Here is a 22,024-nt window from a genome sequence, read left to right on the forward strand (position 1 = left end):
TATCATTTATTTTCGAAGATGGTTATACGGATAAAAAAATTATTATGTGTATATATGTTAAAATTATTATAATATAATTATAATAATTGCAACATAATTATAAATTATGTATTGTAGAGAATATACGTAATGTAAATAGAATATTAATATACATAATGAATATGTAATGTGAATCAATTTGTAATGGATATTTAATTAAGTGGAGATTGATATCCGACTATGAAGATTATTGTGGAATTTATAATTTTGTGCAAAACCATTTTTTGTCGAAATTTTAGCAAGCATGACATTTTTGATATATAAGGACATAATTTTATACGCGGAGAAAATTCTCTCTTAGAGTTTACCCGGAAAATCATGGTAATTGTGGGACAATATGATATTGGAAGAATTTTATAAAAGGTTCTCTGATTAATATTTACCCTAATAAAAAATATTAAATAAACGTGTGGTAGATATTAATTTTTTTATTGTGGCAAATATTAATGAGAGAAACTTATCAAATCCTTCCAATATTGTCTCATGATTACAATAATTTTCAGAGTAAATTCAAATTCTAAGAGAAAATTTTCTTTGCGTATAGTATATCAACAACCATTGCAATCATAATTAAAAAATATATTTATATTGATAAAAATCCATACCTATATATAATCAGACAAAATTATTCCGAATTTGCTATTTGGAAAAATATTAAAAATTTACTTTATAAATAAAAATCTCCACTATTTCTTCACAACGTGATAACGACGAAAAGTCTATAGTTTTGATAAAAATTACGTCAATATATATAGTATACAAGCATGTAAAAAAAAAAAAACACAGTTTTAACGTAACATTCCTGTTTCCTTCCTCTTTCTTCTCCCGGACGATCCTTTATTATATCGTCCTTGTTCCTTATCGTCCTTATCGCGGTTCTACAAACCGCATATCTCCCTTCCCTATCCCACTTCTCTCGTTTATTTCCGGTGCTGTACGGATGCTGGACGACCGCATGGGCAACATCGCCGATGACGATGACAATTACGACGACGACGATAACGTCATCACCGTCACGGTCGCTTCGGACACCACGGCAGCGGTGAGTCTCTCTCTCTCTTTTTCTCTGATAAGGCTAGTCGCATTCCGATCGTCGTGCAAGTTGGCTTCGTGTTCGTAATATTAATACCGCGTGAGTTGAGTTTGCACGACGATCGAGCGGACTCGCACCGATCGAAACGACGGAGTGTTGCGGTGCGAGAAATATTTTGCTATTTTTTTCGACAGAGTGTCAGTTTTATGCGACGAAAGCGATATTATTTCGCAAAGTCGAAACTTGCTGAGAGCAATTTAGCTTGATTGAATTTTTATCCCTTGAAATTAATTAATTAATACGTTAAGAAATCTAAGATTTGTGCCTTTGCGTAAATATTTCTATGTTTCTTTTGTCGAAATATTATTTAATCTAGGAAAAAATACTGTATTGAAATTTTCGTGAAACATTTATCGTGAATTCTATTCTGTGCTAGACTCGTATTGTTACAATTTCTAGACGTTATTATTTCTAAGCAGTTATTCTGAAGTTACAACATCAATATTGTCTTTCTACGATTCTTGGAGATAAGGAACAACAAATATATCGAGCAAATGATTCAGTAAAGTAAAGCTTGTTACGATTTCAATAATTTAGCAACGCAACTTAACAATAGTTTTTATTTATTTTTTTATTAAATAATACTTATTTTTTTTATTAAATAAAAATTATTTAAAAAATATATAAAAGAAACACAAGAAAATATATAAAATTTTCATATAAAAATATTTTCATCACATCTGAATTAAAAAGAAATTAAACTGTAAGTAATTTCGATAAAAAATTTAATTTACATTTTATCATGCACGATCAAACTATATGAATAAACAAATACAGTTTGTTATACATTCAAAAGTTTTTTATGCATAATTTGTGAAACAACATCATTAAATCTCTTTATTTTACACATTTATTATGCGCAATAAAAATAATAAAAGCTATAAAATTAGCAAGTTCTTTCTGTGCGATGTAATTAAATTCCCAAATATTATATTATTATATGTAATAAATTAAATAAATAATATTAAATTGAATTAATTTGAATTCTATTATTTGTGTATTTTTCGACGACTTTTCTATCTTTTTCAATAACTTCAAAGCAACATTATAGTTATCAAAATCTCTCATCCATGAACTTAATTAAAGAATAAATGTTAATAAATGATCGTACATTTAAAAAAGATTTATCAAGTTTTTTCCTATATATATAAAATAGAAAAATTTAAAATACATTATATCAAGTGTCTTTAGGAGTTTCCTTTGATTTCACCGAACAGCAACTTGTGAAATTTATTCGTTCTGTCTCCAAATCGTAGAATGACATTCTGATTTTGAATTGATATATTAGTATTTGCTTAAAAGCTACGAATAAATAAAATAATTATTGATTTTTATCAGTCGAATCATTCTCGTTTCGCGTAAATAATTAAGAGTGATATCGAATTGTGAGAAAAAAATCGCAATCGCGTTTTTGCGGTCGATCGATGCGCGCGATTTCTCGGGACGATATAGTTTCGCATACCCGACGAACTAGTTGCGTGATAATTGATGAAAGTGTGACCTTTCGTGAATCAGCTGGAGTCGTTATTTGACGAGCAATCGTATAAACGATGTCGGCGACGGACTCGTCGACGGCGAGACGCCGCTTGAATCCGGCTGTTCTCGCCAGATATAATTGCCAGAAGAACAAGGAGTCTCAACAGGTAGTTGTATTATCACTCGCGTCACACAATCACTTTTTTTATTGATAACATGTATAAATAAAGAAGTGTTCTTCCTTTGTTAAGTTTGTAACTTAACTTTGCTATAAGTTATCGCAACAACGCTCAGATAAGAAACATATTTGTTTTTAATATTGTATATATAAAATATATATTTATTTTTAATATATAATTATCTATTTAATTAGTTAATTAATCAGTTGAAGAATTTAAGAATGTTGTAATTTATTTTTAATATGTGTGTATAAATTGTACATGTATATATTTATTTTTAATGTGTATATGTGTGTGTATACAGGATGTATCTAAATAAGTGCGAAAAATTTTAGGAGATGATTCTTTGTCGAAAATTAAGAAGAGTTTCTTATATAAACTCTAACATATACTCTTATATCTCTCCCTGTTTTTTCTCAAATTTCAGACAAATTTAAAAAATAATGCTTGGTAGATATTTTCTGAAGAAAAGAAAAGAACTTAATTTATTTCTCAAGGAGGGATATAAGAGTATATGCTTATATAAGAAACTCCCCTTAATTTTCGCCAAAGCATCATTTCCTAAAAGTCACACTTATTTAGATACACCCTATATATAAATCGAAATATTGTTACATTGATAAATACATTATTTAATTATCGAGACTGAATTTAAGACAGATATTGACATTTAATATTCAATATCGTTAAAGACATAAATTCATATCGTAAAAAAAAAATTACAGAAAATATATATGCATGACAATTTAATAAACATTTGTTTAATTAATAAAATCATAAATGAAATAATATATTATGTATTAAATTAGAATTACTCCGATTAGTATTGATTTGAATTTACTGAATATTTGATGGTTTTGGCTTCATTGTAGAAATAATGTATTAAATTGAATTAATTGATGATCAAATTGCAATATCTAACGTATCGTTTGATTGGCGAAAAAATGATTTCGAGGCAATTTTTCTTCGGGATTGCATTGTCTTGAGTCTGGACAATTTTTTATTATTCTCCTCGTATCGTTCTTTCGGATGTGTGTACGCACGCACGCACGCACGCGATCGACGGTGCTCTTATTAGCCCAACGTCTAATTAAGGTCGCAACCGGGCATGCGTACTTCCTAGTGGACGCACTAGAATAACAAGCGTGAAGACAATGCGAGTGCGTTGACATCGCGAAATCGAGAGTCGGCGTGCTCGAGTTACTTGGAGCTTAATCGTCTCGCACGAGATATAACACGTTCGCGTTCTATTAATGTTCGTTGACACGTGCTCGTTGACACCGGGACAATCGTCTCTCCGATAAGATCGTCTCTTTCATCCTTTCCGAGTTTTAATTCTCAGTCACGAAAGCGCGAGATTCTCATCAAAAGTAATTGAGATCTAGATTAGCATATGGACGAAAATTACTGTCTAACTAAAAGCTCCAATTTTCTCCTTTTATCTCTAATTTAGCCAATTAATTAGTTGAGTTGCTGAGGAATTTATAAACAGCGTCTGTATTATTTTTACTCCAAATTCTATTGTGCTCTATATAGCTTTAAATTGCGTATTTGATCTATGAAAAATAATGAGTAATTTTTCTTGTTAGATATTTATTTCGGAATATTATTGAGATTCTCTACTATTACAACTTTCACGTTGGATGTTATTATTTGTAACTGTATTACTGATATCCTTCATATGATTTTTAAAGCGCCAAAATCATAAAATATTCAGTAAATTCGAATCAATATATTTACTCAAAGTAATTCTAATTTAATACATCATATATATTATTTATCATTTATGATTTCGTTAATTAAACAAATGTTTATTAAATTGTCGCGCACATATATTTTCTATAACTTTTTTATACGATGTGAATTTATGTCTTTAACGATTGTACGATATTGAATATTAAATATCAATATCTGTCTTAAATTCAGTCTCGATAATTAAATAATGTATTTATCAATGTGACAATATTTCAGTACTATATTACGTTTAAGATACACAGAGAGAATTTTCTTTTAGAATTTGTCTTGAAAATTATGGTCATCATAATAAGACAATATGGTATTGAAAGAGATAAGAGTTTCTCTGATTAATATTTATATCACAATAAAAATATTAATATCTACTACAGTAAGATATAAAATATCTTTGATTAATTTTATTAAAATATGTAGTAAAATTTCAAAATATATTAAAAACTTATGATTCTTTAAATGTTAAAATATTTTATATAAATTTTAAAATGCAGCATATTTTCAATCCAGCTTAATCGCTTATAAAAATTTTAACACACATACAGCATAAAATTACCAAACATATTAAAACTTGTAGTGAATTTTGCGATAAAATATAACAAAAAATTTTCTCCTCATAGAATTAATGAATGTCAAAATATTGGTAAATCAAATTCGATAGAAAATATTCGAAATATTGTTTCATCAAATATCTCGGCAGGACATAAGAATACCTGTTTCTTATTATTTATTTTTATGTGTAAAGAGATTTTTTCATCCGCGAAATAGCATTTACACCGAAAAATAAGTGTTCAGAATCCTTGCGAACGGTCTCGCGCATCTCCACTTGCGAGCGGCGCTGAAGTATCGGCGCTCGATAAGTTGCTAGGCAACGAAGCTTCGTCCGCGCGCCGCCGCGGCGTCGAGCGCTGCGATCGCTCGCGCGGCAGCTGTCCGCGCATGCGCGCGCGCTCTCTCTCTCCCCCCACTCCCGCGCCGCTTCTCCCTCGCGGCGGCTGCGTCAGGCGTGGTCGTCGCAGTACGTACGAGTCGGGCGTGTGGTGAGCGTGTCGGCGCGGAGCGAAGACTTATCTCGAGGACGCGTCGTTCGTAGTCTGCGCATCGTGGTGTGTTTCGTTTTGTGCTCGGCTAACGAATATACCGGGTTTATCGCGTCGTGTTCTCCTCTCCGTCTACGCACGAAAAATCGACGCGCGAAACGATGAACGTAAACCAAGTGAGAGTGAAAACGCGGCCACGCACGACCGGCTCGCCGACAGCGTGAATCATCGGCAACACCGGCTCTCCGACCCTCGGGGGAGCCCACACAGTGCGACGCACGTTACAAAAGTCTCTCTCCCTTTCTTTCTTTCTCTCTCTTTCGCGCGCGCGCGCGTGTTCTTCTCCTTCGACGCCTGTTTCTCCTTTCCCGTGTGAGAACAATCCTGGGATCTCCACCTACGCAGCGAGAACGGCGCCGAAGGGACGGTTAGTAGCGTGTGCTTTTGTGATACCTCGAATTTTCGGGCGACGATTTGAAGACGCGTCGAGTGTACATGTATGTGCGACGAAGACGGCTGGTGGTGTTCCTCTCTCGTTCAATTTATTAGGACTCGGTAAATTTATTATATTACGAGATAAATATTCGCCCTCGAGTACCATGTTTTTTTTTTTTTTTTTTTCTTCGAGGTTCGTCCTCGAAAGCGATTGGACGCGCTAGCTATTGTCTCTGGTTAACGAAATACTACCTCCATTCGACACAAGGCTGTCCGGAAACCGGTATAACTTGGATGAATTTTTCGACGTTCCGGACGCGCGAAAGTGACCTCTATGTTTACGTGCAACAATGGAAACGCGGCATGGGGTGTCCTTTAGCAAAATGTTGCATTGTACGAAATGTGACGCCACTTTCAATTTCTCTTCGAATACCACTCTCAATTTTTCTCAAAAGAATCACGGGAGCTTTGTCCTGTTGCATCTAAAAATGCACGATTTGAGTAAAATAATTCGTTTAATCGATTTGTATAAATTTATACTCAATTTATATTACATTTATATAAATTTTTATATTGAAGAAAAAATCGTTCAATTTCCTAGAAACCTCTTTTAATTGCTTAGTTACAATTGAAATTTTCGTTAACCAGAGATGTCTAATTTTTATTTATAACGACCCTTTCTCTTTTCGATCGTCAAGCCGGACTTATTTGTTTTCACTTGGATTTTTTTTTTTTATGCGCGCGATCACTTTTACTCCGCGATACATTCCTGATATCGTAGTCATATCGCGAGTCAAATACGCAGACAGCCGTCAACATGAATCAACAACGAGCGATTATGCGTAAACAATGATTCGTGCATCGCGAATTTGAGTCCGGGATCGCTTGAATGCGAGACGTATATAAACAAAACATAATTTTCTTCAATATCGAGTTGAGAATGCAATATTTACAAGTGTATTTGCTTTAATTAAATTTGATGATTATCAAAAAGTGCACGTCTAATTATATGCAAATTTAATGCAACGCTTGATATTGAGTAATTTATTATCTTTATTAATTAGTTTTTTATTGGTAACATATTTTCTTAAAGTTGTTTGCGTTTCATACATAAATTAATGAGATATCGATCTACGATATTTAACTCGTTAATGATAAGTTTCGTAATTAAAGGCTTCTTTATATATAATTTACGGCAAAAATTGAAGGCGGAATCCTAATTATAAATTTTATATATGTTATGTATTTTAGAAAATATATCAGAATACATGTATATAAAAATCGAAACATTTGACGTATAAAATTATAAATATAGAATTTCATCTTGAATTTTATGCAAATTATAAATTGTCTAAAGAAATCTTAATGATAATAAAATTAAGAATTTTCTATTTTGCATACTGAATTTTTTCAAATGTATATCAAAATTAAAAATTATTTATTCAATTTTTTGACAGTGTTTAGACTTTATTAGGCTTTGAAGAGGCTTTAGTAATAATATAATTAAACTTCAATTTTATGAAAAATATTTTATATCAATTAATATATAATTTTTCGAGCATATTTAATTTAAACACAGGAGAAATGGCGCTGCATTTTCATCTTACAATATCGAAAAGCATCGCGAGCATTGCTTCTCCACATTTGCATTCATTCTCTTTCGCGGATCGATCCCGAGTCCATTTCGTTCATGAAATACGAATCCGAAGCGAAACCGCCTCCGACGTTGTCCGATTATCCTTGCGGAATAATATAAGAGTATAGAACTCGCCTTGTTACGGAACACCACTCTCCGTCTCGCCGCGAGGATAAATAAAAACCGCATCTCGTGTATCGACTTTCGACGTTCGATCGAGAAGGCTTCTTTCCTCTTCCTTCTCCCGAGAGGAATCGGTTTTTGATCTCAGTCGCGCACGTTGAAAAACCTTCCGCGGTCTTCGACACATAAAAGCTTCTCTGTAATCTAATTTTGTTGTCGAGAAAAGTAGCCAATATTTTTACAGAAAATTCGATGCATTTTTTCATTTTTATCATTAATTTATATATATTATTTAGTATATATTTATTATATAAATACTACACATATATTTGTTACAAAATTTATTATAAATTGTTTTATTATTCATTAAATTATTAAATAAATTTTTTTATTATTTTGTATATAAATTTATTAATAAAATATATTAATACATTTTGTGCTAATAAATTTTATATCTATATTTCTGTAAAAGAAATAGGTTTAAAACCAAGTGTATCCGTGAAATAAATTGACCGTATTTTTCCATTATCGGGATAAATGCTTTACCGCGTACTTACAGAATTCCCTGATAGCTTAAAAGATACCGCCGAACGTGTTCGAAATAAAGTTTCGCGGGAACAAATCAAAGCTCTTCTCGATCGGCGTATGTGCATAGCCTCCGGAATGCACTCGATCTACAATTACGCGCGTTGGCGCATTTTACACGTCGCTCGAATCACTATTGTGCACATCGACGATTTTTTTTGTTTTTTTTCCTATACAGCTGGACTCTAGTTTCATAAAACTGCATACCGATAATACTTGTGCTAATAATAAAATATCGTAATTCTATAATAATCCTAAAAAGACATCTAGGAATTAAATTGATATTTTTATTATTTTCGTGTTAAAAATAGAAAATCGCGTTTTTGTTAAAACTTCATTATTTTTAATATATTTAGGGAAAAAATTATTTAAATTTTGCTTTTATTATGATAATTTATAAATTTTTGTAAATTTCGAAATTGACAAATATAACATGTAAAGATTTGATTAACATGATTTAATAAAACTAAATAAAAAAAGTAATATATTTATGTTCTTAAAAAATATGTCAAATAGATATGTAATTAAAGTAATGACAGTTTTATGAAATAGAGACCCAAAAGTGACTTTTATATTCCGAATATTAATCCTTAAACCGAAATATATCCGAGAGACTGAATATAATTAATGAATTTTTTATTAATGTTTGCATATACATATATATATATATTTATGAATTTTTATTTTTATTATACATACATTTCAAAGAACGCAGCTAAAATATAAAATACTCCGAGCAGTCTCAGATATCTCGGTTTCCTTAACACGTTCGCTACCAAGAATATCATGAAAAATCTGACAGATAATATTACGCGCATACGACACGTGCATACATACATACATACTAACGTGACACATCGTACACGAGAGAGCAGCGAACCTGTTAACTATCTCTCCGATCTTTCGATTCAAGGGTTTAAAATAAATCCGCGGCCGATTTCGCACATCCTAGAGAGAGAGAGAGAAACACGAAAGAAAGAGAGAACAGGAGTCCTTGTACGGGGTGATAGAAATGTCAACGACGGAGAACCAGAACGGCACCGCGGGCGGCGCGCAGAGCAATGGCATCAAGACGCCGTCCTCGTCGTCGTCGACGGCGTCGTCCACGGCCTCCTCGGGGATCTCGCCGTCCGGCGGCGTCAGTCGCGGCCTGCCAAACAACAGCAGCAGCAACTCGTCCTTCCTCTACAGCAGCAGCACGATGCTGAGCCGCGAGAAGGCGCGGCAAGTGCCGCCGCCGACCCTGCCCAAGTACACCTCGAGCTTCAACGCCGGCTCGAACGGCGGCGGCGTCGGCACCGCTGCCGAGCGGCTCAGCAGGGACCGCGAGACCGGCGGCAGCTACCGGCTCGCCAGCCTGGACAGACTCGCTCTGCGCCAGAGGATACTCGACGGGGACAAGGCGAATGGGGAGCCCATCTCGGTAAGCCCGACTAGGTCGGCCGACGTTAAATATGCATACGAATGTATAATATATATGTATAAAGTTCGAGAAACCCTGGTGTCACGCGAATAAACTCTAGGAATTCTTCTGGCATTTATATGCACGTACGATAATTTTATCATCTGGAATGTATATTACTTCTGTTAATGTGCACAGAGAGAATTTTTTCCTGGGACAATATGGTATTGGAAGAATTTGATGAGTTTCTATGATTAATATTTTTTACATAGAAATATTAATATGTACATAGAAAAATAATTAATCGAACATATTTTATTTCTTATTGTGGCAGATATTAATATTTTTATTGTGGTAAATATTAATCAGAGAGAAACTCTAATAAAAATTCTTCCAATACCTACCATATTGTCCCAGGATTACTTTGATTTTCAGGGTACATTCTAATAATATAAGAGAAAATTCTCTCTGTGTATAAGTTGTCTGAAAAACCCCGGCGACCTAAAAAGTTTGAGTCACTTCTCTCTTTTCGAAGAAACTCTAGGAATTCTTCTGGCATTGATACGCAGCGTAGAATAATAATTTTGTCACTTGGAGTATGTTATTTCTGTTAATGTACACAGAGAGATAGAATATGGTATTGGAAGAATTTTATAAGTTTCTCTGATTAATATTTACCAGAATAAAAAATATTAACATCTATATTACATTAAGATATAAAATGTGTCGATTAATTTACTGCAATATGTGTAAGTACATAATAAAATTAATCGGACATATTTTATATTTTATTGTGGTAGATATAGTAATAGTTTTTGTTGTGGGAAATATTAATTAGAGAAACTCTTATTAGTCAGTTTTGGGAGGCTCTCCTGTAAACATTGAGTCGGAATATAAACCGGACGCACAAATATCCCCCCTAATAAATTTCCTCTGAGAAAGAGAGAGAGAGAGAGAGAGAATCGAGTATATACTCGCGTCGAAAGAAAGTGCCAAGTTCAAGTTCAGTAACATGCAGACTGAGAGAAATATTGTACGTACGTCGACGACAACAACAACGACATATCGTTAAACACGAGAAGACGAGTATAACATCATCTGTATTGTCGATCTACGAAGAGCCGGTTGATTCGTGCCAGAAAACACGGAATCACTTCTTGTTCTCCATATTCATTCGTGTGCGCGTTTCTCAACGTTTCGCCCGCGTTTTTATTTTTTATCCCAGTAACGAATAATATCGGCATCGATATTCACACGTGTCAAGCGAGACACGTACCGTCTTGTTTCGTTTTTTAACGTTCTCGTGGGTGCTTTCGATGCGAGCCACAGCGGTATCGTATAACGACGTATATGGCTGGAGTGACAGTTTTATCGTGTTCTCTTGAAAGTTTCCTTTAGCTGCGGGAGAAGAGACGCCACGTGTTACACTTTTTCGTCCCCGGTGTGAAGGACGAAGGAAAAAGGAAAAACGATTGGAAGAAAAGAGAGGGTGGAAAAACATCATCAAGGTTGCACAGTGTTTTTATGCGGAAAAATTGAGGAACATGTCGACTGCCGAGCCTAATCGGCCTGAATCCGCTGATGAGCGCGGCAGCGCCATCAACGGTGCCATCGTCAACAACAACGCAACTACCGTCAACGTTAACGTCAATCTGTTGGAACCTCTCGCTGCGTCGTCCAGCCTCAGTCAATCACCGACGAACTCCACGGCGAGTTTCTTCAGCGTTGACTGTAGCCAGCAGACGACGTCGTGCACGAACTTATTGTCGAGAACTTGCTTCAGGATTTTTAGTCAGGATTTCAGTCTGCTCACCTGCTCGAGACAAAGTCCAAGTCCGCGTAATAATGGTGTGTGCAGTCCTCACGCCTCCGACGAGGTAACGCCCAGAACACCTTCCCCGTTGTCACCTAATAAAGAAGGAAGTCTAGGTTGCCGGTGTTCAATAGAATTAGCAGCACCCTGGGCGATTTTGATAATCTCAAGATCTAAAACGATTGCGATGCGCGTGCAGGAGGCAAAACTTTCGAAGAAAGGAAGGAGGGTCCTCAGGGGAATTGTGATTCGAAATTTAAGCGAGGATAATCCGCGGTGGTGTCTGTCAAGATCAGGAAAACGTCTTCTTTTTATTATATATATAAAATTCTCTTATATAAAATTCTTTCAATATCACATATTGTTTCATAATTATCTTGATTTTCAAGATATATATTCTAAATGAAAATTCTCTCTGTGATAGAAAAATTGTGCTGACAAAGTTATGGACAAAATTATTGTTCTACACATTATAATGTTATCAAATAATCTGAGCTTACATTTACTTTTATCGGTTTTATATATTTAATTTTAAAAATTGATTTTATAAAATATGTTTATATATATGAGTGTTAATTCTTATAATCTATTGGATGTATCATCCAAGCAGTTAGAACATGTTTTTCCGCAATTTCTTATATAAGTGGGTACCTCACTTTTCCACTTTATTATATGTATGATAATGACAGTCTTGTTTTTACATGTTTTTCGCAGAAAATTACTTTCAGATAAATCCATTATCATAAAAAAACTCACGATTCTCAATTTTATTCTTGAAAACGGAATTCTCAAGGTGGATATAAACTTACCAAGTGATTCCTTCAGCTTGATATGTCTATTAAGGACTTAATTTCGATACTTCAACTTCTGTGATAAAACTCTCTCGAGAAAATATCCGACGAAAATTTCAATCAATTATATCAGTCTATAATATCAATGCTTCGAATCGTCAAAGAATTACCACCGAGTACAATTCGTTTATATTACACTTATACCGCCATTTTATTATTCTCTCTCAAATAAAAACTAAAGTGACAGACGGCAGAAGCTGAAATCGTTTTACATAAATTTTATATTAAAATAAATATACATAAACACAGAATTTATTCTTAGAATTTACCCTGTAAATTGTAAATCATGATAATCGTGGAAAAATATGGTATAGTATATAGGAAGAATTTTATAAGAGTTTGGTTAATATTTATCACAATAAAAAACACTAATATCTACTACAATAAGATAAAAAATATGGTCGATTAATTTTCCTATGTACATGATAAAATATTTTTTGTGATAAATATTTAATCAGATAAACTTAAAAATTCGTTCAGTTATCCCACAATTACCATGATTTTCAGGATAAATTCTAAGAGAAAATTCCGTGTATATAATATAAATCTGAATTTTTTCGCCGAGTAAATATGCGCTGCAAAAATTCGCGCGCATTATGAGGCGATCTCGATTTGAGAATCACTGTCGGGAGAGCAACACATGGCGGAGGATGAGGCAGACCTCCCTCGGCCTCGGTGCCTTCTCGGGCCCCGTTAAGGGGTGCGCTAAGTCGAGGGTCCCACCCTCGTGTGCGCGATCGAAAAATCCTCGAATAAATTCGTGAGTCATACGTGAAGCAGAGAGACGAAAGATGCACGTACTGATGGCATAGCGATCGCTGACTCACTTCGTATTTAAATCGTGAGAACGAGCTTTTTATCGCACTTTTTCGTGCGTCTTATCGCGAGAGAATCTTATTTATGAAACACATTTTTACAGACTGATCAAATTACGAAGATTAAGTAAAAAATATATTGAAATTGATATTTCGTATCTATTGGGATTTTTATTTATTTATTTTTTTTAATATATATTTGATTGCGCTGGAACCCTCCTCTTCAAACTAACTTTCTTTAATCGATTGAAAATAAAAATTTCTGACTAAGTAGACTTTATGGAAAAAATAGATGATTTTATTCTGAATTTAGAATTTTCATCTGAAGCTCACAATTACATAATAATATACGCGTAATTTAAATTGAATCATTCGAAATTGAAATTTCCGAGAGTACTGGTGAGAAATTGAGAATCAATCGTGAAAACGACGGCAATTTGTGAAAAAATAGGCGGGAATAAACGAGACGAGAGATACTAGAGCACGCATATACGGTGATAAAAGTATCGTTGAAGCGAAGAGGGTCTCGATCCCGAAGAGGGAAAATGCTCGAGTTCTCTCTCGCGACTAATCGCTCTGACACATTTTTACGAACCGGAGAAACGACGCGATATATATTCTCTGATAACAACGTCTCTACTGCGACTGACTGAAAGATATAGAGAGGTACACATTCGCTCACAGGGAGAAAGGTCCCGAACAATCGCTCCATTCAAGACTGCCGATATCCGGAGGGGTTATAAATTCACTCTCTCTCTATCGTGACACAATTCGACTTTGTTCGCCGCGCCACATAGAGTCGTTTTATTTATTTATTTATTTATTTCATTTATTTATTTTTTATTCAACGCCGAGCGCATTTCACGTCGATATGCATGCGTGCTTTGTTATTATTGTTTCATGCTTCGCTCTCTCGTTTTACATTTTTACAAAGTTTTACGATATCATTGTATCTTTACAGGATATATTTTACTATTCTCTCTCTATAATGATGATTTTACCATTTGAATTATAAGTCTACTGAAAATATTTGTTGTTATTGTTTCATGCTTCGCTCTCTCGTTTTACATTTTTACAAAGTTTTATTATATCATTGTATCTTTACAGAATATATTTTACTATTCTCTCTCTATAATGATGATTTTACCATTTGAATTATAAGTCTACTGAAAATATTTGTTGTTATTGTTTCATGCTTCGCTCTCTCGTTTTACATTTTTACAAAGTTTTATTATATCATTGTATATTTACAAGATATATTTTATTATTCTCTCTCTATGATGATGATTTTACTATTCAAATTATATAAGTCTACTGAAAATATTTGACATACTTCGCTCTCGTTTTACGTATATAAGTACATGAACCAAAAATAACTTAATACATATTTAATTCAATACTGCCAAATGAATCATTTATTTGAAACAAATAAATATTTGAGAATCAATCGTGAAAATGACGGCAAATTATTTATTTGAAACAAATAAATATTTGTTTTGAAAAGGATTTTCTTATATTAAATAAATATTTTTTATATCAAATAAATATTATTAGTTTCAAATAAATGATTTATTTGGCAGTATTAAAATAAATACTTATTCGAATTAAATAAATTGTTTTTTAGTGTACAAAGTTTTAATATATAATTTACAATATATATTTTATTATTCTCTCTCTATGATAATGATGATGATGATTTTATTCTAATGATGATTTCACTCTAAGATGATAATGCTTTTACTATTCTAATTATAAGTCTATATACTAAAAATATTTGACATATTCACGTTAAGATGCATTATTTCAGATTTGTACATTACTTCATAATATGTAATTATTTGCATCGTTGAAATAATGTATAAATTTGAAGAAAAAATATACAATATTTTAATGCATCTCTCTCTCTATATTGACAATTTTATTTTTTACAATAAATAAATATTTTTATACGGTTTTTTTAATTTCGAACATGAAAGGCAAATATGGAGAAAGAAAAATTAAAGAGACGATTGCATGTCGAAATATAATGTATATAACAGTGATACAAATGAATATTTTGCTGCAAACGGCAAATCTTGTTTAAGCGAGAGCTAATTGTGAATCAAGATTAATAGTTAATATGTCACGCAATTAAGAGATAATTTCCGGTACCATTCGCGAAACGACCTAGTAATTCATTCTTCGAAAGTGCCAATATATCGCGAAATAATGGCGCGATTGAATATGAATAATCGAAGGGGAATTGCATCGGTCCAGTGCAGGTTAATATAGAGATTCGATGTCGTCATGCGTTGTCCTTTTGCGAGATGGAGGAGAAAATTACGCGCTAATTACGACGAATCGTAATTGTCCAGGTCGAGGACACGTCGAAGACCGGGTGTCTTGAAGAGCGCGAATTTAAGTGCATTGTGTGCACTCCGCATGTGTGCGTCTGTGAAAGCGCGGTGCATTGTCGAAGTTCACATTGTGTCCAGCAGCGCGATCCCCGGAATTTAAACTTGTTATACTTTCAACAACCCCTCTTTTCCCCCGGATTCCGCGTCGCTAACCCAATTCTCCGCAAAAGCGGAGAGAATTGTCCTCGGCCTCAATCCTGGCCCTTTCGATAATTAGAGGATTTGAACTTCTCTCTCTTGAAATTTTATTGCGAAACTTTGTGTGGAAAACAAAAGGGTATTATAGAATCAGCTAATTTTAGATAATCGAGAATTAACAGAAAATAATTAATGTATATATCATAGAATTTATGTAATATTCAACTAATTTATACTTTATTTTTTTTAAGAAAAAGAAAAATCTACACAGAAAATTTTCTCTTAGAATTTACCCTATGAAAATCATAATCATGGAACAATATGGTATTGGAAAAATTTTATAAGAGTTTCTCTAATTAATATTTATCACAATAAAATATATTAATATCTACCACAGTATAAAATATTAATATTTTTTATTGTGGTAAAAATATTAATTAAAAAACTCATAAAATTCTTCCATTATTGTCCATACCGCATGATTTCCAGGGTAAATTCTAAGAGAAAATTCTCTCCGTGTACTTTGAATTTTTTTTATAATTTATATTTGTTTTTATTTATATTTATAATTTATATAATAGATTTATATTTATATATATAATAAAAACTTTATTTGTACATCAAAATATATAGGATGATAAATTTCTAGGTTGAATTTTTGTCTATCGCGAATTAAAAACCATTACTATAGGTATGTCATTTATTATTTATTATTTCGATTATCTTAAAACCAAGCAGATTCTTTTTTTCTAGACCCATCGCAGCATCTCAAAAACGCGACAGATATTCTTTCGATAGAAATGAATCGATAAAACGAATTAAAATATTATTTATTTATTTTATTATTTATTTTATATATTATTTTATTATTTATTTTATATCATATATGTTTTATATTTATTATTTTATTATTTCGATTATCTTAAAACCAAGCAGATTCTTTTTTTCTAGACCCATCGCAGCATCTCAAATATTATTTATTTATTTTATTATTTATTTTATATCATATATGTTTTATATTTATTATTTTATTATTTCGATTATCTTAAAACCAAGCAGATTCTTTTTTTCTGGACCCATCTCAAAAGCGCGACAGATATTTTTTCGATGCGCGCACAATCGAGTCGATAAAATGACTGTCATCGGTTGTCTCTTACGCAAAAGTGCAAATGAAGCATCGGAAACATATGTATCCTTCTCTTTCTCTCTGTTTCCCCCGTCAACGGGTGTTGCATAATGAATCGAATCCACGACTACAGTGGCCCAGATTTTACGCTATCGAGCGTTTATTCTCATACGGGATCGAGCGTTGAATTCTTCATGAGATGCGGGGGAGAAAGAGAGAGAGAGAGAGAGAGAGAGAGAGAGAGAGAGAGAGAGAGAGAGAGAGAGAGAGAGAGAGAGAGAGAGAGAGAGAGAGAGAGACGGACGATAATTGACGCAAATGACGAACTCTTAGACGTAATGAAGCTTAAGTTGACGCGAATAAGGACGCAAATCCGTCTCTTCCGCTTCCGCGTCATCGCACGTTTCCGGTGTCGAGTTCGTCGAACTGGAAAATTTATGCGAAAAGTGTCTTTTTTTTTCTTTTTATTATTATTATTTTTTTTTTTTTTTATTGAGTCGCGGCGACATCAAAAGGACATCTGTCGCGAATTTTTAATCCGTATAATTTTGCCTCTGTTTTTTAATCGATTTAAAACGATCAATTGCTTTTAGTCAGTGAATATTTTCTCGCTTGCGATGATTTTAATTTCTTTTTATTATTAATTTATTATTAAATAAATTTATTTTATTTACTTAATTAAATATATTCAAAAGGGAACACAAAATGATTTCCTGTTTTCTCATGAGCAATTAAAAAATAATTTTAGACTTTTTTTTATATTTGTCATTAGATCTTTATTATACTAATTAATAATAAATTTATATATTTAATTAAATAATTGTAATGAATATCGATGATGATGAATTATGAGAAAATAACTTGAAAAATTTTTTTAATTGTTCGTAAGAAATAGGAAATCGTTTCTTTTCTCTTTCGAATAATTGAAGTGTTAACTTTTTCCACAAAAAGTGTTATATACATGTATATAAGGTTTTGGAATGCTTTGATTAATTTTTCAAAAATTTTCGCTGTAAGCGGAAAATATCGTAAAGTCGAAATGGCTTTTTTTCGAAGAGGTGGCTCAATCGATTAATTTTTCCGAGATTTAACGAGGATATGTATATGTACATATGCAATCAGTATCGATGAAAGAGGGTCTTGACGCAATAATTCCGTGATTAATAAAAGGCTCTTATATAGAGAAGCAGCTCCTCGCGATCGAATCGTCGCTTGCTTCATTAATATTAATAATTACGATTGCAGCGAACATGAAAAGTCGTGGACGTTTATTGGAATTTTATGAGTACTCTTATTATACGAACGGACCTACATTCGTCTTATAATCTCGTATTACGGCGAAATTTACGAGACATTTCTTCCATAATACGCGTTAAAATGACGCGTCCTTCGAGAAAACGATATTCCATCGGCAATAATAATATTATTGGCATTTAATTTACTTTTTTATATGTATAAAACCATATCCGAACATAATAGCACTCGGAATTTTATAATAATTGCTCGTTATTATGCAGATATAATTATTTATTTCCTACAATTATTTGTTCATTTATGGAGATATAAATAATGAATAATATCGAAATTGAAGCAACTTCGAATGCAGTATCTAATTTATCCGATGGTATCATGTACGTATCAGTATAGGCGTTAAATATAAGTGTTACGAAATCATTTATCAGCTGCGTTCGAGTACACTCCCGTGTTTGTTCCCGTGTAACAATTAATGGGGCTTACGTGTCCGATATTATATTCATGAGCGTCATAGTAATCACACTGTTGTGAGAATACTTTGGCAAATCATCGTCGTTGCATAATTCCCTGCTTTTTTTCTCCGACGATTAATTAGAAAGATGAGGCGGCATATTTTGTCGAAAAATTGTACACGAACTCTATTTAGTACATATTTTAATTTAGAAAAATTACATCTCTCGTAGAAAAAGCAAAGAATAGAGACCGCGTATATTTTTTTATTTTATTATTATTATATATGGAGAGAATTTTCGTTTAGAATTTATACCCTGAAAATCATCGTAATCGTGAGAGAATATGGAAGAATTTTATAAGAGTTTCTCTGATTAATATTTATCCACAATAAAAATATTAATATATATACACTGAAAAAATTTCATTTGAAACACATAAATATTTATTTGTTTTGAAAAGGATTTTCTTATATCAGATAAATATTTTTTTACGTTAAATCAATATTATTAATTTCAAATAAATGATTTATTTGGCAGTATTGAAATAAATACTTATTCGAATTCAATAAATTTTTTTAGTATAGTAAATTTTACTATGTATATACATCGAACATATTTTACATCTTATTGTGGTAAATTAATATTTTTATTGCGGTAAATATTAATCAGAGAAACTCGTAAAATTCCTCCATACTGTCCCACAATTACCATGTTTTTCAGAGTAAATTCTAAGAGAAAATTCCCTCTGTTATACACAAACTCTATTTTAATAAGCATTTTAATTTAGAAAAATTACATCTCGTAGAAAAAGCGAAGAAAAGAGACCTCACGTATAAATATTTTTTTATCAAATTTACTTTTAAAATATTAAATACTTATATATTTGCTTTTGTTAAAAATTACATCGCGTTATTGAAATTTCGTCGGGGAAACGTCATTAATGAAAATTATATTCATTAGCGGTTCACCGCTTTTTTCACGAAACTCGACACAAAAGAATCGGAGCAAAATCTCTCTCTCTCTTTCTCTTTATTTTTCTTCCTGGCTTGTTAGAAACAGAGCGAGCACGTGCCACGGCGCGAACATAACGTTAAGGTGAGAGTTCATTCGCTGGCGGATGACGATCATCAGAGCGGCGATTCAAAGCCTCGGAAGATGAAAGAAGAGAAGAGGAGAGAAAGAAGAGCGAGGGAGAGCTTTCTCGAGAGAAGAGCTTAACGAGACAAAAGCCGTCGTACGAGGAGGCGCCTCGCGATGCATTTTCCACGGAATCGATCTAATCGACTCACCACGACGACGACGACGACGACTCGCCACCACCCGGTGCTGCTGATGGTGAAGGTGGATGGTGGTGGTGGTGCCTGGTGGTGGTGGAGAACCTCGCCGAGAGAGAGTATTGACCTACGACAGGGGTTCCCAAGTCTGGGGTCTGGAGCCGAAGTTGGGTCACGAACAGGGATGAGGGATAAGAGCAGTGTTGTGCTTAGATCTTCAAATTAGCTACACTGGAAAAAATGCATTTTTACATGGAACTGACTCGTTCAGAATTGGAAAATGACTTGCTTATATTATACTGTAATTTATTTGCTCATCTTTTAAGGTGAAAAATATATTTTTACATATTAATGTAAAAATACATGTAAAATATAGGTCGAGTTATTATTTGTATGCAAAAATCATATGTGTAATTTTACAGTTACTATTTTTACTTTATTAGAACTTTATTTTTTTAGTATATATAAGTATTTATCCATTTTATTTATAACATTGTTTTAGAGCATTTTCTATATGTGTAATTCCAGTGAAATATTTTTAATCTTGAAAATATTTAAGAATATATTTCATATGAAATTACATACCTATAATCTGTATAATCTTTCATAGAAGTAGCAGCAATATTACATGATTATTCTAGGTCGGAGAAAAACCTAGCATAATTATGTAATTTTACGTAAATATTTTTTTTAGTATAGATAAAAGGTGAGATAAAATACAAAATTATATGGCGATTCATCTAGATAATTTTTGAAACTGCTTATGTAAACACAGTTATAAAAAAATATAAATTATACATAGGAATATAAAAATATATTCATATTTTTATTTATAAGTTTTCAGTATTTTTTATATGCGCTATGATTTTAAATCAAATTATCTGAACATTAATCTAGATAATTTAGTAAAGATAATACTTTTTTTCATCTAAGATACAGATATATGTAGATAATACATATATATTTTTGTTATCTATATAAAGATGAGATGACGCCAAAAATTCATCTAGATGATCATCCATATAATTTTATTTAGATAACAGCAAATACTGAATGAGAGAGAAGATAATGACGCGATGAAGAAGGGAATTGGAACAATGGTCGGGAAACGAATATGCGAGGAATCCTATTTTGAGAAAAGTGCATCTGCTACGAAGCTCTCTCGTTTTCCGGAGATACGATTTCATTTCTAATAGACTTGAGGTACCTCTCGAGTGTATAAGAGATTCTTATTATCTTGTAATCTTTCTATTGCACGCGCGTGGTGCAGCTTTCGAAACATTGCATCTTTATGTGCGAAGGCTATTTTTTTACATGTATTTCTCGGAGCAATTACTGCAGAAATGTACAGAAATCGAGATAATGCAGAAAAAAGAATTCGATTATACGTCGGAAAATTAATTTCGAACTTTTACGGAAAACTTTATCGAAGAGTTAAAAACTAAAATTCTCTAAATGCCTCTTTCAGATCCTCTCTCGAGCTTTTTTCACCTCGTATTCCACTTTAGCCTTTCTTCCCTTCGAAAATAGTGTAACAAAGATAATCACCGTTCGTTCGTCTCCGTTCGTCTACAAAGAGATAATTTGTTAAATTCTCGAGCTTCGGAGAAGATCGCGAGAAAAATATATCGAGATATTCCACCCTCGCGATTACAGACTTTTTCGCACCAGAGAGAAACATTTTCGTATGTACGCGCACTCGCGGAAAAGACAGAGTCGTCGTGGCCCTTTTTTCTCCCTTCATGCATGTATGCGTTTATGTGTACACACGGTGTCCCGAAAAGGCACCGTTCGTTCTCCGAAAGACTTTATATTCCCCAGCATGACGCGACGTGGACCGGTTTCTGTTCTGTTGCTGCTGCGTTCGCGGTCTGGTGTCTCTTTCGTTCCCGGAGAAAGAGAGAGAGAGAGAGAAAGAGTCATCCACTCATGGATGTCCGCAGGATTTTTTTTCAGGAGAAGGCATAATTAACATTTTTTTTTAAATTTATTTTTTTCTTTTATTTATTTTGTTACATTAAAGTGTGCAGATAAATTCCAGTGTTTATAGAGCAAATGGGGCAAATTCCTCTTGTAATTAAAACAAAATTTTTTGTTCTTTTATTTTTTTCAATTTAATTCTTTTGTTATTTTTATTTTTTCTATATT

At 32.9% G+C, this 22,024-nt stretch overlaps 1 protein-coding gene across 11 annotated transcripts in view; it reads left to right on the plus strand.

The window, feature by feature from the left end:
* The first annotated feature begins 856 nt into the window (after nt 1–856).
* pnut (septin 7-like protein pnut) overlaps nt 857–22,024 on the plus strand; it is a 43,008-nt gene continuing 21,840 nt past the window's right edge. For 4 of the 11 annotated variants that reach the window (XM_085487942.1, XM_085487943.1, XM_085487937.1 and 1 more), the window contains exons 1-2: nt 5,542–6,003; nt 9,269–9,778. In XM_085487942.1, the coding sequence (XP_085344068.1) occupies nt 9,368–9,778 (411 nt within the window). In that variant the 5' untranslated portion in view covers nt 5,542–6,003; nt 9,269–9,367. Of the gene's footprint in view, nt 1,082–1,132; nt 1,234–2,235; nt 2,776–5,541; nt 6,004–9,268; nt 9,779–10,752; nt 11,635–22,024 lie in introns of those variants that run through there. The other 7 variants (XM_085487946.1, XM_029315873.2, XM_085487938.1 and 4 more) reach the window with 7 other exon arrangements.

This window comes from Nylanderia fulva, unplaced genomic scaffold, assembly GCF_048542155.1.
Source record: "Nylanderia fulva isolate GAGA-0341 unplaced genomic scaffold, ASM4854215v1 Scaffold6, whole genome shotgun sequence".
Taxonomy (NCBI): domain Eukaryota; kingdom Metazoa; phylum Arthropoda; class Insecta; order Hymenoptera; family Formicidae; genus Nylanderia; species Nylanderia fulva.